Here is a 19,608-nt window from a genome sequence, read left to right on the forward strand (position 1 = left end):
GGTCTAAAAAAGAGATGAGTCGACAATGAAAACGGACAGTTTAATAATAATTGGACTGAGAAATATCTGTACTTGTTTTAATAAAACCTGTATGTGTTCTCACCCTGCCTGGGATTGGTTCCTGCCTTGTGCCCTGTGTTGGCTGGGATTGGCTCCAGCAGACCCCCGTGACCCTGTGTTCGGATTCAGCGGGTTGGAAAATGGATGGATGGATGAATGTCTTCTGTCCAATGAGTCTGTTGCTCTCACGAAAGAGTACAATTTGAGGAGGCACTTTGATACAAAGGGGAGAGATGCCCCAAATACGAGGGAGGCTGCCACCCAGAGTGCAGGGGGAGCAGGACATCTCCTGCTGTCCATCCACTGAAATGGCCTCCTGGCCGGATAAGGAACCACCGCCCGCCCTGTTCCTGGGGCCTCATTTTTAAAATTTTTCATGCGTGAAAATATGTGCTCTGCAAAAAATAAATAAATCGATAAAACCTGGTGTAAACTGTGGACGAAAAAGGCACACTGACAACAGGCAGATAATATTTCTTCAATTCTCGTTTTTATTCATTCGGAGTCACAGTAAGTAGAGATTCAAAAGAGCATAACTTATTGCCGCAAAGCTCAATTTGAACCCCGAGAAAAAATTAGGAGGGGTTTTTATAATTCAGCATTTCATGATTAATAAGACAGAAAGAACATCCTTATCAAAACAGTAAAGTTAAACAATATGTCTGTTGAGCTAAGCATTATCTGTGTTCTCAAAGCTAAGCACAGGACAGAAGCCTTTGCATAAACTTCATGTACTTTCTGCAGCCTTGTGACCTTGTCCCTGAAACATTCACTCTGAGCAAGGGAAAAGAAGAAACAGCTTAGATTTTATTCATGTGGACACTATTTCTCCTGAACCCTGGAATAACATATTTTTGTTAGTTCATAAGCCAAAACGTCTCTCACTGGCAAGTTACAAAATAGTTATTATAAAAAATTCTCATTTACTAAACACACAAAATACATGGTGCTGAGGAGAACATTCTTCTTCTACAACACACATTTATATGCAATTTAATATTTATAAATCACAATTCCATTGTGATTTATGTGTGTGTTGGTGTGCTGAAACTCAAGCACCGCCCTGAAATATCCATATATGGAGCATGCAAATCAACCTCATACATCGCGATGGTGCTGAACTTCATTGGCTGGCAGAGCAGCCTCCCACCTGACATGTTGAGACCCCGGTATCTAGCTGTGCACCACAAACAAGAGCATGAGATCATGTGTGGCATTATACCACCTCTACGCCATGCTCTGGGGGGGTCCAGGAAAGGCATAAGACAGCATTGTCTGAACGGGTAGCTGCTTTCACCTGGCACACGTGATGACTGTGACACTGACTAGCGCAGGGCATGTGACACACTGAGGGCTCAGCCAGCTAACTCACTAATATGCCAGCCACCATGTCCAGCACCGTCACTTCTGCCAAAGCCATTTTGCTTCAAAATAAATGAATCACAGGCTGACTGAAGGGTTACTTGATCATGTTGCCAATCCAGTGGATCCTGATGAACAGGAGCAGGTGGTGCATTACAATAAGTTAAAACCTTACACATGAGCAGGGTCTCAAACAGGTTAACAACGGGCACCAACTGACCTTACTTTACATCAGGCAGGATCTGAAGAACAACATGTGTTGGATCAGGCAGAGCAAACTGGCACCCTCACTGGGGAACGACGCTGCTCAGTGGGGATGGCTGTGTCTGTACAGACCAGGGGCCTCACGTATAACGCTGTGCGTAGAACTCACACTATAACATGGCGTATGCACAAAAGCGGGATTGTGCGTATGCACAGAAAAATCCAGATGCAGGAATCTGTGCGTATGCAAACGTTCACATTCTTCCACTACATAACTGTCCTATCACCTTTCCTCTTCACCCTCTACACGTCTGACTTCAGGTACAGGTCTCAGTCATGTCACCTGCAGAAATTCTCTGATGACTCTGCCATTGTGGCCTGTATCAGGGATGGACAGGAGGATGAATACAGGAGTGTGGTGGACAGCTTTGTGGAGTGGTGTGAGCTGAACCATTTACAGTTAAACATCACAAAGACAAAGGAACTGGTTGTGGACTTTAGGAAGCAGGCTCCTCATCCCACCCCTGTCACCATCAGAGGAACAGATGTTGAGGTGGTTGAGGACTACAGGTACCTGGGGGTACACACTGACAGTAAACTGGACTGGTCCAAGAACACCAACACGGTTTTCAAGAAAGGGCAGGGCCGGCTTTACCTACTGAGGAGGCTCAGGTCTTTCAATGTCTGTAGGAAAATGCTGACTATGTTCTATCACTCTGTGGTAGAGAGCATGGTGTTTTTTGCAGCTGTGTGCTGGGGCAGTGGGGTGAAGACAGCTGATGCCAACAGGCTGAACAAGCTGATTAAAAAGGCCGGTTCTGTCCTGGGTGTCAGACTGGAGAACCTGGTAGAGGTGTCTGAGAGGAGAATGCTGAAAAAGCTTCTCGGTATCATGGACAACCCCTCTCACCCCATGCACGCCTCCTTGATGGGTCATCAGAGCACACACAGCAAAAGACTCATTGCCTCCAAATGCAGAACCGAACGCCACAGGAAATCCTTTCTACCCGCAGCAATAAGACTGTAGAACTTGTCCTCATTCTGTAGGTGATCTTTTGCAGAATTTTTGTCATTAGGTCTCATTCGGGTTTTTATTTACTCATCTGTATGTTACTGAATGTTTGTTTCATGCCATCATCACATGCTGCTACCTCATTTATTCATGGCACAAACACTAAGTCACTTTTCATAACCACTTGCACTAATAATCTGTTGTTTTATTATATCTGTTATAGTTTTAGTTATAGTTGTTTGTTGCTTTGCACAAATTAGTTATACAGTTATAATACAAACTATTAGTTAGAGTTATTTGTTACTTTGTTTAGAGTTGTTATTCTGTTTGCACTATTACTACTATTCTTTTTAAACTCTTTACTACCTTATCTTTATTCCTCTTGTTGCACTGAGCATGTATATGACAAAAGAATTTCCCTTGGGATAAATAAAGTTCTTATCTTATCTTATCTTACATAAATCCCGATCAGCGTGAAAAGTAACGCACGTGCACGCGCCTTCTGTCCCGCCCCAACTCCTCCCAGAATTACGCCTCTTTGAATATGCAAATCAATATAAATGGCCTTCTGTGAAAAGACAATGGGAAAAGCACAGGGGAAATATATAAGAATTTCAGCGAATACGAAGTGGAGGCAAAGGAAAAACGTACTATTTGTTGGTTTAAACAGTGGTGTAATCAACAAAAGGAAGCTGATCGAGTGACAGAGTGTCGGAGAAACTCGAAGGCTCAACTTCACACAGTCGCACAGTGCCCGAAATAAAAAAGAAATTACATATCAAAGTCGCCGTGAAAAGGCAAGTCATAGCCCACCGTCTGAGTGTCATATGAAAGCTTATTAGGGTACAGACAAAAAAAAAGGCACACAGTGGGGAAAAAAGCACGAAATGTCAACTTTAATCTTGAAATTTCCACTTTAATCACGTAGTTTATTTTGCCATTAAAGTAGAACATCATAAACTTCATCTTAAAATCGTTTATTTTACTAGTTTCTCAAGTATCATGTTAAATGCTTTGTTCTGTGTTTGATCTTCTATGTGTGTGAATCACTACGTGCTTCTGTTCTTTCTCTTTCTCCAACAGGACACAGAATCCATTACATTCGTGATATTACAGCTCTCTGAATAATTAAAATTCTGAGATGTATACGTGATATCATTTTCATGATGATAGGAATGAAAGCATGTTATTGTGAATTTCCCCTTGGGATTAATAAAGTATCTATCTATCTATCTATCTATCTATCTATCTATCTATCTATCTATCTATCTATCTATCTATCTATCTATCTATCTATCTATCTATCTATCTAAACATGGCAACACGGTGGCGCAGTGCTTGTTCATATCTTACGCAAGAGGCTTGCTGCGCCATGTGCGACCTTCGATGAAATAATTTATCACAGCAGTCCTGTCTCTTTCAAACGTACTAACCTCCAATTCCTGTCCTTACTTTTCTTTCTCCAAATACCCAATCGCCACACAATCAGCTCTGTAATAGACGTGAAGCCATCTGTAAGCTTAGAACGCCAATTCTTCAAAACTTTTGAGGAACATTGAAATATCTTCGTAGTGCGTGTTTAATTATTCTATCTGTCTGTCCTTCCAATGTCGTGTCAGCACCAGCAATAATACAACGCAATGCAGGAGCTATCCCTGAACTAGCTAGCGCTGTGGCACTGTGTCCTCACATGTTTAATTATTAACAATACAGATTATTTAAATGAAGTTAAACTTTTATCTGTATAATATAATAAACATATTTTGCTGCATTTTACCTTAAAAATGAATACCGTCATCATATGTAAATACGCGCTTTATAAAGTGGTGCAGGTTGTGCAATATTATAACTGTAGTGTAAGTTTACAGTGAGGTGATTGTACTTATAAGTACAAACAGTTCTACAAGGAGCACTTGATGGACTGATTGAGTGTGTTTAGAGTTCTTGGGATGAAACTGTTTCTTCTCACAGTGTCCATGGCTGTTGAAGTGGGCTGCCACAGGAACATCTGTGTGGCCATGTTTAATGTGGAACCTGTGTAAATTCATTCTCTGGCGGAGTCCCAGTGCTTATGGGCAACTTCAAAACACAGCAAGAGAGAAAAGAATGGGAAGTTAAACTCATGCTAAAATGTAATACTTTACAACATGGATTGAATAAAGACAAGAGTTTTATGGCCAGATATGAGGATTGTTTACATCTGACAACCTGACTACAGATCCACATTGTATTGAAAAACTCATTACAAACTTCAAAAGACTTTGTTGGACAGTCATCTTATCCAGAGATCTTGACAATACATTGTTCTTTTCTCTCTTGTTAAATTAACCCTAGCCTGAATGAATCTATTAATTTTTTACATTTACAATCTCTCATTTAAATATTTACCAATGTTGTTTCTTGTCCTAGAGTGTGTATATAAACATAGGAAACTTCAGTTTCTGTATTACATCTCTGCCTGAAGAAGGGGCCTGAGTTGCCTCGAAAGCTTGCATATTGTAATCTTTTTAGTTAGCCAATAAAAGGTGTCATTTTGCTTGGCTTTTCTCTAAGTCCTGCAAGAAAGAGATTTAACCAGGCCCGGGCTGGAAATAAAGGACAAGTATTGTTTTTACAATGTCACGCGAGACAAGTCAGTGAGCCATCATTTAAAACAAGTCCACAGACCTCTAACTAAGCAGTTGTTGGATTGCTTTTGGCAGACACGCACAATGTGCTCCCGGCTCTTAAAACAACGACATGCGACAAGCAGAACAGGCAGCTCGCCAGCAGGTTGAAGCCTTTTTTGTTTTAAGTGACTTGATAGGTCCGATTGAGGGGGGGCGGAGTACAGCACGGAGGACTGATAGCGGGGTGCTGATTGATGCGGTAAGGGGGAGGCGAGACCCGCGGTCGGAGAGGGTGCTGCTAGTAAAGAGTTGTGTTTGAGGTTACGAAGTCGGCGATTGTTCAAGTAAAACTTTTGTGACACTTTATTACGTCAGTCACTACAGTATCAAAAAAAAAAAGATAGTAAAGATCTCATTAGCGCAAACAAAAGGTGATTAATCATCAGAGCTAGGAGTAATTGACAAAATAGCAGGACAAAGCAAGGTCGTCCCACAACAGTTAAAGCAACGACAAGTTTAATTTCAAAGAATACACAATTCGGTCAGGTGTATATTTATGATGACGGAGAAGCGATGCAAATTTTAACAGGCGACAAGTAAGGTGATGTATATACTCCGCGAATAACATTAGACACCAAAGGAGATCGTGATATGCCATTCGTATTAAAATGTTTACAGTTTACCGTGAGAAGAGCTTTTGCTACGACAATTAACAAATCAAAGGAACAACCATTAGAAAACGTCGGATTATTTATTGGAGAAACAGAAACAATATTCACTCACGGGCGATTATACGTTGCGTTGTCACAATGTACTTCCAAAAACGGATTCAAAATTCAATGCGATCTTGAAGAAAAGGTAATTCCATATATTGTTTTTAATAAACCTTTAAAGTAAAAAGAGCAACTAATGAAACTGAAACAATTCCAAAGTAAAAAAAGCTTTTAAAATTGTATATCCGATTAACCAAACAGCGGCATGGTGGTGCAGTGGGTAGCGCTGCTGCCTCGCAGTTAGGAGACCTGGCAGGCCCGGTCTAAGGTATTATGGGGCCCTAGGCGAAAGGGGTGTCCAGGGGCCCCCTGGAAGCTCTGCGAAATGCGTGAAAATTAGACCAAGGAGACGATCCGGGGCCCTAGGCGGTCGCCTACTTCGCCTATGCCTAAGGCCGGGCCTGGACCTGGGTTTGCTTCCCTGGTCCTCCCTGCGTGGAGTGTGCATGTTCTCCCCGTGTCTGCGTGGCTTTCCTCCGGGTGCTTCTTCTCACAGTCAAAAAACATGCAGGTTGGGTGGACTGACGATTCTAAATTGTCCCTAGTGTGTGCTTGGTGTGTGTGTGTGTGTGTGTGTGCGAGCCCTGCGGTGGGCTGGCACCCTGCCTGGGTTTGTTCCTGCCTTGCGCCCTGTGCTAGATGGGAATGGCTCCGGCAGACCCCCGTGACCCTGTGTTAGGATATAGTGGGCTGAACGATGACTGACTGTTTATGTAAATTAGTTAAGTACCGCAGATTTTGTATAACTTGTATTATTTTTAATGTCGTATATGTACTTCGTATTATCGTTTTTATTGTATCTGTAATGTTTATAAATTAAACATAAAAAAATGCCAATAAAATAAACTCCGAGTACCCTCCATACCACTGTGCTCTGCTCCGCTACGCCGACTCGCGGAAGCTCGGTTACGGATGCAACTATACGTTTATTTCCCACTTCTCTCGGTAAAAAAAAAACAATAACGTTTCCTTTTTTATTATGTAGTCACTGTTATTTATCTCTTTATGGCTCCGCTGTCATAATAATCATTTTCTTGACTCCCAGTAGGGTAGTGACTGCCTTATTTGGGTCCTCAGAATAAAAGGTTTAAGAACGCGTGTTTCAGTCTGAAAAGAAGAGATTTATTTATTTATTTGGTTGTTGTTTTCCTTCAAGTTGTGCAGCATATTTCAGTCCAGTAGGTGGCAGTAACGTACTACTTTGACGCGCGATAAAAAAAACACGGCAGGAAGACGGAAGGCGCTGTTTAGCTGGCAGGATCAAGAACGCGTCGCGCAGTTCTGTTCGAATGGCTAAGGCGACTGTGAAGTGGAAGTGAGAATGGTGGACGCGGCTGTTGGGCGGCGGTGGATTTTCTACAGCTGGTGTTGGGGCATCTTTGTCATCTTGACGTCCGCCACTGAGAGCCGTACATCTGACGGTACGATGCCATTTTCTTTCCTTTCATGGTGGGGGAGATCAGTTGTTTGGTGCTCGTTGGTTTGTGTACTTTCGGTTTCGCTGTTCACGAAGTTCAACCAGTCTGAAAGCCGTTCGAGATTCTTCACGTACTGTGGTATTAACTCCGACACTGAATTATTACATGGAGTCATGATAACGGGCTTCGCTATAGAATTGTTTTCTTTTTAAAAAAATCTCCAATCTGTTTACTGAGCTGTCATGACGACCTTAAGACTCGGCCTTCAGTCTCACTCTGAACTGCTGATACCGCCTGTCGACAGCTCGTCAATTCAACGGCGGGGCTTCTCCAAATAACGACGAAGTTGCGTTTATTGGCACCTCGGTGGTGTGTGTGTGTATGCGCGCGGATGGTGCTCTGCTGTTGACGGGTACCCACTCACGTCTGACTACCGCCGCGATAGACCTTCACGGGTTTAAACGGAGTCTCGTATACAACTCCTTCAACGGACTCCACTAGCGCAGGGGTGGGCAGATTCAGTCCTGGAGGGCCGCAGTGGTTGCAGGTTTTTGTTCCAACCCAGTTGCTTAATTAAAAACCAATCCTTGTCAATTATTTAATTGCATGGCTTGCTAGTGCTTTAACTCTGCCATTTCAGGTCATTCTCATATCCTAGATATATTTTCCTTTCTAAGGATACCATCCAAATGATTTGAAGTCTAAAACAGATGAGTAATTCTCAGTCCTTCACTTTTTTCTCTTCACTTTCCTTCCAAGTATTTAATTAAACCAAATAGTGCGTGATAAATACACACAGGTGTAAATGGTAACAAGCTAAATGGAGAAATGCTGGTCTCTTTTGTCATTTGCATGGTATTGCTAATTAGGAGCAATTAAAAACCAAGAATACAGCTGTTTAAGACTAAAATAAGAAATAAGGGTTCAAAATCTTAACGAGCGAGACAACTAAAGTGAAGCTGAAGTGTTACTTGAGCAATAAGGGCTTCTTATTAAGCAATTGGGTTGGAGCAAAAACCTGCAGCCACTGCGGCCCTCCAGGACTGAATCTGCCCACCCCTGCACTAGCGGGTACTCGGTCAGCCCGCCAGAATGGATCGAGGGGGGGTCCGAAGTTGCACTTCAAATATGCATCTCTGAGGCAAGGAGCCAAATGTCGAGCCCAATACTATCCAATTGCTGAGCCACAGCACCTTACGTAACAGCAGTTATAGACCCGGAAGCGACGTCTCCGTCGTTGCAGAATTTCTTCTTCTTTCGGCTGCTCCCATTAGGTGTTGCCACAGCGGATCATCTTCTTGCATATCTTTCTGTCCTCGTCATCTTGCGCTGTCACACCCATCGCCTGCATGTCCTCTCTCGCCACATCCATAAACCTCCTCTTAGACCTTCCTCTTACCTGGCAGCTCTATCCTTAGCTCCGCCCCCTGCTCGCTTCGCTCGCCTACCCCCGGCGTTTTGAACCCGTGCCCGCCGGGCAGCCGTAGGTTGCTTTTGTTTTGGCCTCTCTTTCAAACTCATGCAGCATTTTTATAGACTTAGCTAATGGGTGATTGTTTATGACATGAGTGACGTCTCTCATTATAAGCTCTGTGCATTGTTTGTTTTCAGGAAGGTTCATTCGTTGATAGATTGCGTCATCTGGATCTAAGATGTATATTTCTGCAAATTTGCGTTGGTGATTTGTTTCAGGGTGCACTGTTCCAATGCGATGTAATATTTGTCCACATACGGGAAAGCAGTATGGGCCATTGCCAGCTGGTGGCCTGATATTTACTCCGGTAGATGCAAAAGCAAATGAACTATTGTAGGATGTAATGCAGTTCATAAAGTTTTTACTTTCAGGCACATCGTTAGTTAGAAGCTTCCGTAGATATTCAGGATATTCATGTAAAGGAGGCAGTCTAACTTGACCCTTTTGACAACAACGTGTAAACTCATTAGTTGTATTGCCAGTTGTTTCTTCAGGGAAGTTAAGTGAATGACAATGATTGCAAATGACATTCATTAATTCCAATGAATGTTCATTAATAGTGGACTCATTATAGAACGCATTGTCAGCCAATTGGCGGAATTGTTTAGCAGGTGTTTGTCGTTACTGTCTTTGACATTTATCTTTTGCCTGTGCCGTTTGAGAGGCGCGTTGTTGTATGTCCAGTATTTGGGATGTGTTGTTTTGGAGCCGTAATTGCTTTGCTTGTGTTGTGTAAGAAGCGCGTTGTAGTCGCCGGCGTTCATTGTTTTTATGGAGCCGGGCCCGTTTTTGTATCCCGGTCAGTCTCTCTTTTTGGAGCCGTGCCTGCTTGTTTTCCAGCATTTCAGACACGCGTTGTAGACGTCTGCATTCATTGATTTTTTCCTCGTCGGTCCCGTTTTTGTATGTCTGTCACTCGAGCTCTTTCCTTTAGAACCCGTGCCTGCTTTGCTTCCACAGTTTGAGATGCGTGCTGTATGCGTCTACGTTCATTGTATCTGTCCATTTGGTCTCGTTTCTGTACCTGTGTTAGTCGAGCTTTTCGTTTTTGGAGCCGAGACAGTTTTTCTTCCGCGGTTTCAGAAGCGCGTTGTAGGCGCCCACGTTTATTGTTTTTTTTCATGCAGGCTCATCTTTGTGGTCCCGTTACTCGAGCCGTATCGTTTTGCACCCGTGATCGTGAATTCATGACTTGTCTGTTCTTTATCGTTAATAATATGGGTAAGTAATAAGGATGATCGCACTTACTGTTAATAGGGAGTGTTTTCTGTGGTTGTACGGTTAATAGTGCATCACTGTAATGAGGTTCACCTGTGCTGTATAGTTTGTACGTGTTCAGATGGCGTATGTTTAATACGGAGCGTTCGTTTCTTCTTATTATTACCCATCAGGTGTTGCACCTGTGTTATCTGTGGTTGTCCTGTTAATATTGCATCACTGTAATGTGATTCCAATATGTAGTGTAGTCCGGTTTCTTGTTGTTTATGTATGACGTTGGGTGTCCGCGTACGTGGATTATGCTGTGTAGCGTGTACGTTGATTTCAGATGCGCGTTGTAGGCGAATGCTCCTATCGTAGTATCTGCTGTTTTCCGTACCACAATTCGCTTTCCGTAATATCTCGGGCTTGATGTGTGAACCTTTGTGGACTCCGTAGTCTGTCCCGTTTCACTGTGGGGCGGGGATAATGTGATTCAAATATGTTGTTTTGTCCGTATTTGTGGGGTTTCTGTAGGATGTCGGGTGTTTGCTTGCAGTTGCTCTTTTGTTTTTGAGCGGTAATCTCGGGCTTGATGGGTGACCCTTTGTGGACTCCGTAGTCTGTCCCGTTTCACTCTGGGGCGTGGGTCTGACTCCTCTTTTTTGTGTGCTGTGGGCGCGTTGCCTCATTTCTTATTTCTGTTAGTGGAGGGGGGCTTTGTGTGGCACCTGCACACTATGTCTTTTGCGTCCAAGGGCAGGTCACTGCGTCCATATCCGGTTTACCATTCTCGTTTAGTAATCTCTCATTAATTATTATACCCCTCATCTCTTCTCTGCACATGTCCAAACCATTGCAATCTCACCTCTCTGACTTTGTCTCCCAACCGTCCAACCTGAGCTGACCCTCTAATGTCCTCATTTCTAATCCTGTCCATCCTCATCACACCCAATGCAAATCTTAGCATCTTTAACTCTGCCACCTCCAGCTGTGTCTCCTGTGCCACCGTCTCCAGCCCATATAACAGAGCTGGTCTCACTACCGTCCTGTAGACCTTTCCTGTCACTCTTGCTGATACCCGTCTGTCACAAATCACTCCTGACACTCTTCTCCACCCACTCCACCCTCCCTGCACTCTCTTCTTCACTTCTCTTCCACAATCCCGATTTCTCTGTACTGTTGATCCCAACTATTTAAACTCATCCAACTTCGCCACTTCGTAAAATGACTTTTGGATGGTTTCGGCAGGTCTCGGCAAAGCCCGGAAAGTAAAGTCGGGTCAAGGACCCGTTCAGAACCCAAGCAACAAAAATGAGAAGGAAATAAAAATGAGAAGGGTAAATCAAACCAAATAATACGCATCATTGTGAAGTTCAGAGGGTTTCTGCCGTCAAGTCGTGTCATACATCAAACTAAACAATGCGGATCGTTTCTGTGAAGTACACTATTAACATCCACGTTGTGTTTGGGTCTGTGGGATCCATTTTAACATGTTGACAAAATTAAAATCAACAAGATCTTTGTTAATTGAAAATAGTTTTTCGTTTACATTCATAAAACGAAATACAGTATTTGGTTTGATGTACTGTTTTTCCTTCTCATTTTTGTCGCTTAAGTTCTGAACGGGTTATTTACCCAACGTTACTTACCGGGCTTTGCCGAAAACTTCCAAAAGTAATTTTATGAAGTCAGTCCTGAAACAACAGAGACGTCACTTCCGGGTCTACAACTGAGAGCAGGAGGGGCATACCTGACGGGTAGGATGAAGTTTTCAAAATAAAAGTTGCTCACATATGAAGTTGTCAAAATAAAAGTTTATCATGAATACACACGTTTTCACAGCTTATGCTATACATAACAGGGAAAATATACAATCTATATTACTAACCGAGAATGGTAAACCGGATATGGACACAGGTACATGCCCGTGGACGCAGGAGACATAGTAAAACAAGAGCAGTCAACGCCCCGCCCCAGAGTGAAACGGGACACACTACGGAGTCCACAAAGGTTCATACATCAAACCCGAGATGGTACGGACACGCGTCTGAAACTGCGGAAGCAAAACTGTCTCGGCTCCAAAACCAAACAGCTCAACAACTAACACAGCTACAACAACGAGCCTGCATGGACAGATCTAATGAACGTAGACGCCTACAACACGCGTCTCAAACTGCGGAGGCAAAGCAGGCACGGGTTCAAAACGAAACAGCTCAAGTGACCGAGATACAAACACGCGCCTCCCTGGATATAATTAATGAACGCAGGTGCCTACAACGTGTGTCTGAAATGCCGCAAAACCAGGCAGACATGGCTCCAAAGAGAAAGAGCTCGACTAACCGAGATACAAAGTGAAACGGGAAACACTACGGAGTCCGCAGTGGTCCACAATGCACCGCGTAATAGTTCGGAAAGCGCTCCGTATTAACAGTGGGGGGCCCCAGAGTGACACGGGCGGACGCTCCGTATTAAACATACGTCATCCTCACACGTCCAAACTATACAGCATAGGTGAATCACATTAAAGTGATGCATTATTAACAGTATGGTAAAGATCACAGTATCGCAAACAAATGGACATTATTACTTGAAAAAAGGAAAATATCACCACAGACCAGGTGTCATTGAAACAAAAGCAGGATAAAGCGAGGTCGGAAATGAAAGACAGAGTAGAAAACAAAGTGAAACGTCATAAAGAGGTTATTACTAACGGTACACAATGGCGAACTACTGGAGTCACGATCACGTCTCCAAAACTATACAGCTCCACAACACATGTAGGCGCCTACAACGCGCGTCTGAAACCGAGGAAGCAAAACTGTCTCGGCTCCAAAACCATACAGCTCCACTAACAGAGCTACAGAAACAAGCCCGCGTAGACACATGCAATGAACATGGACGCCTACGACGCGCGTCTCAAACCGCAGAAGCAGGGCAAGCACGGGTTCAAAACAACGCAGGCTCCTACAAATGCAAAAGCTTCAAAACAAACGTAGGCACGAAACACATGCAGAGCAAGATACAGAATATGAAAGCAGAAAAAAACAACAGGGTCAAGACAAAGTAAACATTGCATTAGCGCAAAGAAAGAGAAATACCACACATGCATTTATTGGTTACTTTGCAAAAGAAATTATTGACCGCTGATGATGTGGATTGTTTGCTCTGTGCTGAAATGCTAAACAGAGAAACCAATCCTGAATAATTGGTACAAAGTCATGAAACACATCAAACGGACCTCATTTAAAAGATTCGGCACATTGGGACTCGAAAGATACCAAATATTGTTTTTACAGAGGTTCAGAAATAAAAGTGAAACTAATGAAATACCAACAATTCAAACACATAAAAAGCAAACGGGGGTTGGCGAGCGAAGCCCCCTAGTTTAAACAGAATTGACAGGATACATTGGAAGAGGACTTAAGACCTGGACAGACCTGGTCCGAGAACAGCCAGCCTAGGGGCATGTTGATTTCAAGCTGTCATTTTTAAAACTTGACTTCATGCTGAGAGGCTTTTCAAAAGTCTCCATTGAGTCCTTCTGTCAACTTTTAATAACGATTTCAAGTGCACGCTCTGGGGACAAATTCACACACTCAGATTTTATTCCTTAATTCATGCCGTCAAAACCCCGCAGCGGCTGCCTGGCACACTGCAATTGCAGCCGCTTGCCGTCCAAGAGCACTGGGTTCGCCAGTCACTCCCGTCACTTTTCAGTTTTCACGTTCTGGTTTTTTAATGTGAATTCTTCACTTGACATTCTGCATTTTTAATGTCACTTTCAGGCCGTCACATTTTATTCATTTTCATGCTTTCAGTTTGCCTTCATTATACCTTCTCACTTGCTATTCTTCATTTCAGGATGTCACCGATTGCGCCTAAAAAGAATGCCATGTAATTCGCCTTCCTGTTCTTACTGCTTGCCATTTGGCTCTCCTTACCTGCTCATTAATAAGTATTGCTGATGTCTCAAATACGCCATGTTATTGGAATATTGAGTAGTCCTGAAACGCACGAGCAAATAATATCCCAGAAAACTACTGCTTTGTTTTCCAGCTTGAAGATGCAGTCCACTTCGCAGACAGTTTTTCAGATTCGTAAGCCGAGAACCAAAATGCAGGCCACACTTCCCATTAAAGGGGAACAGCGTTTGAATTACTTAAACGATTTGCACTGTAAGCCTGAGCTGCCAGGTGGCCAAAACATCTGGGGCCTCATGTATAAACGGTGCGTATGCACAGAAATGTTGCGTACAAACATTTCCACACTCAAATCGCGATGTATAAAACCTAAACTTGGCGTAAAGCCACGCACATTTCCACGGTAACTCGTACCTTGGCGTGTGCAATTTCTCCGCTCGGTTTTGCAGACTGGCGGCACCCAGCGTCAAAGCAGTGCTACTGTTCCTGTGTGGTCACCCTTTCTATCTTAGTTCCACATTCCTGACGCGGCTTTATAAATACACTGAAACTAACTGCATATTGTTTATTAGTGTAATGCATCTGATTGTAATTAACCTGCAGCAATATAATGGTCCAGGGAATAGCCATTGTATTCCAAATACCAGAACTGCTTTAGCGTTGTTACTCTCACTGCATCTTCTTCTTCTTTTTGCTGTTCCCGTTAAGGGTTGCCACAGCAGATCATCTTTTTCCACATTACTCTCACTGCACCACTCGGAGTATTTATATCACTGTATCTGAGTGGGGAATCACGGCAGCAGCTGATCGGAAAGAGAAATATTAGTATACAGCATGAAGCAGACGCTGCCTGAGCCACGGCAAAACGTTTCAGAGACTTTCCTGTACGGACTTCGCGGTTTAGAAAAAGTTTCATTCCAAGAACTCTAAACGCACTCAATCAGTCCATCAAGTGCTCCTTGTAGAACTGTTTGGACTTATAAGTACAATCACCTCACTGTAAACTTGAGATACAGTTATAATATTGCACAACCTGAGCCACTTTATAAAGCGCGTATTTACATATGACGACAATATCATTTTTAAGATGAAATGCAGCAAAATATGTTTATAATATTATATACAGATAAAATGTTAATGTCATTAAAATAATCTGTATTGTTAATAATTAAACATGTGAGGACACGGTGCCACAGCGCTAGCTAGTTCAGTAATTGTTCCTGCCTTGCGCTGTATTATTGCTGGTGCTGATGCGACACTGGAAGGATAGACGGATAGAATAATTAAACATGTGCTACAAAGATATTTCAATGTTCCTTAAAAGTTTTGAAGAATCGTCGTTCTAAGCTTACAGATGGCTTCACGTCTATTACAGAGCTGATTGTGTGGCGATTGGGTATTTAGAAAAAGAAAAGTAAGGACAGGAATTGGAGGTTAGTACGTTTGAAAGAGACAGTACTTCTCTAATAAATTATTTTATCGAAGGTCACACATGGTGCAGCAAGCCTCTTGCGTGAGACATGAACAAGCACTGCGCCACCGTGTTCCCATGTTTAATAACATGCTTTCATTCCTATCATCATGAAAATGATATCACGTATACATCTCAGTATTTTAATTATTCAGAGAGCTGTAATATCACAAATGTCATGGATTATGTGTCCTGTCGGAGAAAGAGAAAGCCCGTTTAACAAGCAGGTAGTGATTCACACACAGAGCACAAAGAAGATTGAATACAGAACAAAGCATTTAACGTCCTACTTTAGTTACAATGGCATTTGAGAAACTAGTAAATTAAACGATTTTAAGATGAAGTTTATGGTGTTCTACTTTAATGGGAAAATAAACTATGTGATTAAAGTGGAAATTTCGAGATTAAAGTTGACATTTTGTGCTTTTTCCCACTGTGTGCCTATTTTTTTTTCTCTGTACCATAATAAGCTTTCATATGACACTCAGACGGTGGGCTACGACTTGCCTTTTCACGGCAACTTTGATATGTGATTTCTTTTTTATTTCGGGCACTGTGCGACTTTGTGAACTTGAGCCTTCGAGTTTCTCCGACACTCTGTCACTCGATCAACTTCATTTTGTTGATTATTCCACTGTTTAAACCAACAAGTAGTATGTTTTTCCTTTGCCTCCACTTGGTATTCGCTGAAATTCTTATATTTCCCCCCGTGCTTTTCCCATTGTCTTTTCACAGAATGATATTTATATTGATTTGCATATTCAAAGAGGCGTAATTCTGGGAGGAGTTGGGGAGGGACAGAAGGCGCGTGCGTTACTTTTCACGCTGATGAGGATTTATGTACTGGAAGAACGTGAAAGTTTCCGTATGTACAGATTCTTGCATCTGGATTTTTCTCTGCGTACGCACATTCCCGCTTTTGTGCATACGCCATGTTATAGTGTGAGTTCTACGCACGGCGTTATACATGAGGCCCCTGGTGTGCCAGTCTACCTTTTATAGGTCAGATGACAAAACGTACAAGAATAAAAACAAAAAAAAATTATCAACGTGTTTATTTAATTTTAGCATACTCTTTTGCACAGACGAATCCTGAGCTGGGATTTCAAGCCAGGTCAGGCAGTGTACGCAAGAGACAAGAGATTGGCTATTCACTTTACGTCATGACCAATCGGATGTTAACAGGCGATAAACCCTTCCTACTCAACCCTGTAGCCCCTCCCAATTGACATTGCCCCTCCTACTCGACATTCGGCGCCTGGCTGCACAGACACCAAGCGGTCACGTGACACTGAAAGTTCTCGGTCTTTTTTTTTTTTTATATAACTTATCCATCTGATGACGTAAAAGACCCCTGAGATGCAAAGCCAAACAGGCAGCACAGACACTTTACATTTCATGCACTTTTAATTAATCAATTTAATTTTTGTCCGAAATATTCATCCTTAGCACTGCATTTATTATTTCACTAACTTACTAGGTGCAGGAGCTTCTAAAGGACCCAACAGAACAGAATATTATTATTCACCGTTCTAAATCGCCAAATGCTTATCTTAATTCTGTCCTAGCAAACCCAACACTTTATTAAACTACTTTTACTTAATTGTTTTTCTCTTCTTATTTTTCTCTTTGTCGTCTTGTAAAGCTCTTTGAGCGACATTGTTGTATGAAAATGTGCTCTAGAAATAAATGTTGTTACTGCAGTGCCTTTTCCCAATGAAAACAGCAGAGTTTAATGGTCAGAAGCATTGCATCTTGTTGTTATACACAATACAATATAACACAATTTATTTTTGTGTAGCCCAAAATCACACAAGAAGTGCCACAATGGGCTTTAAAAACATTACGTTAACATTATACAAAGTTATTGTCCGTTATACCTGCATTTTTATCACTCTTTAATTTAATATTGTTTTTTATCAGCATGCTGCTGCTGGAGTATGGGAATTTCCCCTTGGGATTAATAAAGTATCTATCTATCTATCTATCTATCTATCTATCTATCTATCTATCTATCTATCTATCTATCTATCTATCTATCTATTATATAGTGCCTTTCACTCTATCTATCTATCTATCTATCTATCTATCTATCTATCTATCTATCTATCTATCTATCTATCTAATAGTGCCTTTCATCTATCTATCTATCTATCTATCTATCTATCTATCTATCTATCTATCTATCTATCTATCTATCTATCTATCTATCTAATAGTGCCTTTCATCTATCTATCTATCTATCTATCTATCTATCTATCTATCTATCTATCTATCTATCTATCTATCTATCTATCTATCTATCTATCTATCTATCTATCTATCTATCTATCTATCTATCTAATAGTGCCTTTCATCTATCTATCTATCTATCTATCTATCTATCTATCTATCTATCTATCTATCTATCTATCTATCTATCTATCTATCTATCAGGCCCTGCCTATTGACAGCCATCCCAGCCTTGACTCTCTACGAAGACAAGGAAAAACTCCCAAATATAGTGCCTTTCATATTTACTATAACACTTTAGTAAATGGCTGGCACATGCCTGCAATACTTTTATACAATAAAACTGGTTCTAAATCACAACTGACATATCCGAAGTATATAGCGCCTTTAACAACAACAACAACATTTATTTATATAGCACATTTTCATACAAAAAGTAGCTCAAAGTGCTTTACATAATGAAGAAAAGAAGAATAAAAGACAAATAAGAAATTAAAATAAGACAACCTTAGTTAACATAAAAAGGAGTAAGGTCCGATGGCCAGGGTGGACAGAAAAAACAAAAAAAAAACTCCAGAAGGCTGGAGAGAAAAAAATAAAATCTGCAGGGGTTCCAGGCCACGAGACCGCCCAGTCCCCTCTGGGCATTCTACCTAACATAAATGAAATAGTCCTCTTTGTAGTTAGAGTTCTCACGGAGTCACTTGATGCTGATGGTTATACAGACTTCTGGCTTTTAATCCATCCATCATTGTTGGAACATCATGGTGCTTTGGGTAGATGGTGGTGGCACAAGCCACCACCAATAGGACACCGGAAAAGGAAACAGAAGAGAGAGTAGGGGTTAGTACAAATTTTGAATGAATAGTTATTATAATGAATTGGATATACAGAGTATCAGGATTAAATTACAGTGAAGTTATGAGAAGGCCATGTTAAAGTAATGTGTTTTCAGTAGTTTTTTAAAGTGCTCCACTGTATTAGCCTGGCGAATTCCTACTGGCAGGCTATTCCAGATTTTAGGTGCATAACAGCAGAAGGCCGCCCGCCTCACCACTTCTTTTAAGTTTTGCTCTTGGAATTCTAAGGAGACACTCAGTTGAGGATCTGAGGTTGCGATTTGGAATATAAGGTTTAATAGCAAGTACAACACGTTTTCTTAAACGAGTGGCTCATGTATGCAATGCTGCTACTCAGTAACGACTCTGGATTTTAATGGACAAGCCAGAACCTAATTTCCTGTTCTACCTCATCAGTTGTTATATAGCGCCTTTCATATCGACTACAATCCTTTAATGAATGCAGTGCTTGTACCCAGTAACTTCAGGGGCTTTTAAGAGACAGACCAGGACATTATTCACTGTTTTATGTAAATGATTGCCATATTTTAAATATAAACTAACCCTAACCTATAGTCTCAAAGGGCAAATAAAAGTTCTGTCTCTTAGCAAACACCAGCACTTTGTTCATCTGCTGCCCCTCATCTGCATCACTTTTGCCTAGTAACTACAGTGGCAGTTAAGACACACAAACTGTGCATTTTATTCAGTGCTCTGTATTGCTAATTAGCATGTTGTAATTATATATTATATAGTGTCTTTTACAGCCTTGTTAAACTCCTGGCTCAGCATGCAGCACCTTTACCCAATAACTACAGCGGCTTTTAAGGGACAGACTGCCTGCTGGTGCAAGTGGTGTCTTATGCACTGCGCCACCTACTGGATCTGAGACGGCGCAGCGTTACCACTGCGACAAGGGCTTGAAGATGAAATGGACAAACACACCCACAGGCATGCAAACGTCTTTTATTTTGTACCAACTAATTGTTTGGGCTTCAGCCACATGCCAGTTGAGCAATTTCTTTTCCTTCAGT

The 19,608-nt window shown here is 41.8% G+C and overlaps 2 protein-coding genes across 3 annotated transcripts in view; both read left to right on the forward strand.

Moving 5' to 3' along the window:
- LOC114647400 (uncharacterized) overlaps window positions 1–19,608 on the forward strand; it is a 723,921-nt gene that overhangs the window by 506,184 nt on the left and 198,129 nt on the right. The gene's annotated exons all lie outside the window — the stretch shown is intronic.
- LOC114647397 (uncharacterized) overlaps window positions 7,254–19,608 on the forward strand; it is a 59,980-nt gene continuing 47,625 nt past the window's right edge. For both annotated transcript variants that reach the window (XM_028796113.2, XM_051923459.1), the window contains exon 1: window positions 7,254–7,441. In XM_028796113.2, the coding sequence (XP_028651946.2) occupies window positions 7,342–7,441 (100 nt within the window). In that variant the 5' untranslated portion in view covers window positions 7,254–7,341. The remainder of the gene's footprint in view (window positions 7,442–19,608) is intronic.

Source organism: Erpetoichthys calabaricus, chromosome 2 (genome assembly GCF_900747795.2).
Source record: "Erpetoichthys calabaricus chromosome 2, fErpCal1.3, whole genome shotgun sequence".
Lineage (NCBI taxonomy): Eukaryota > Metazoa > Chordata > Cladistia > Polypteriformes > Polypteridae > Erpetoichthys > Erpetoichthys calabaricus.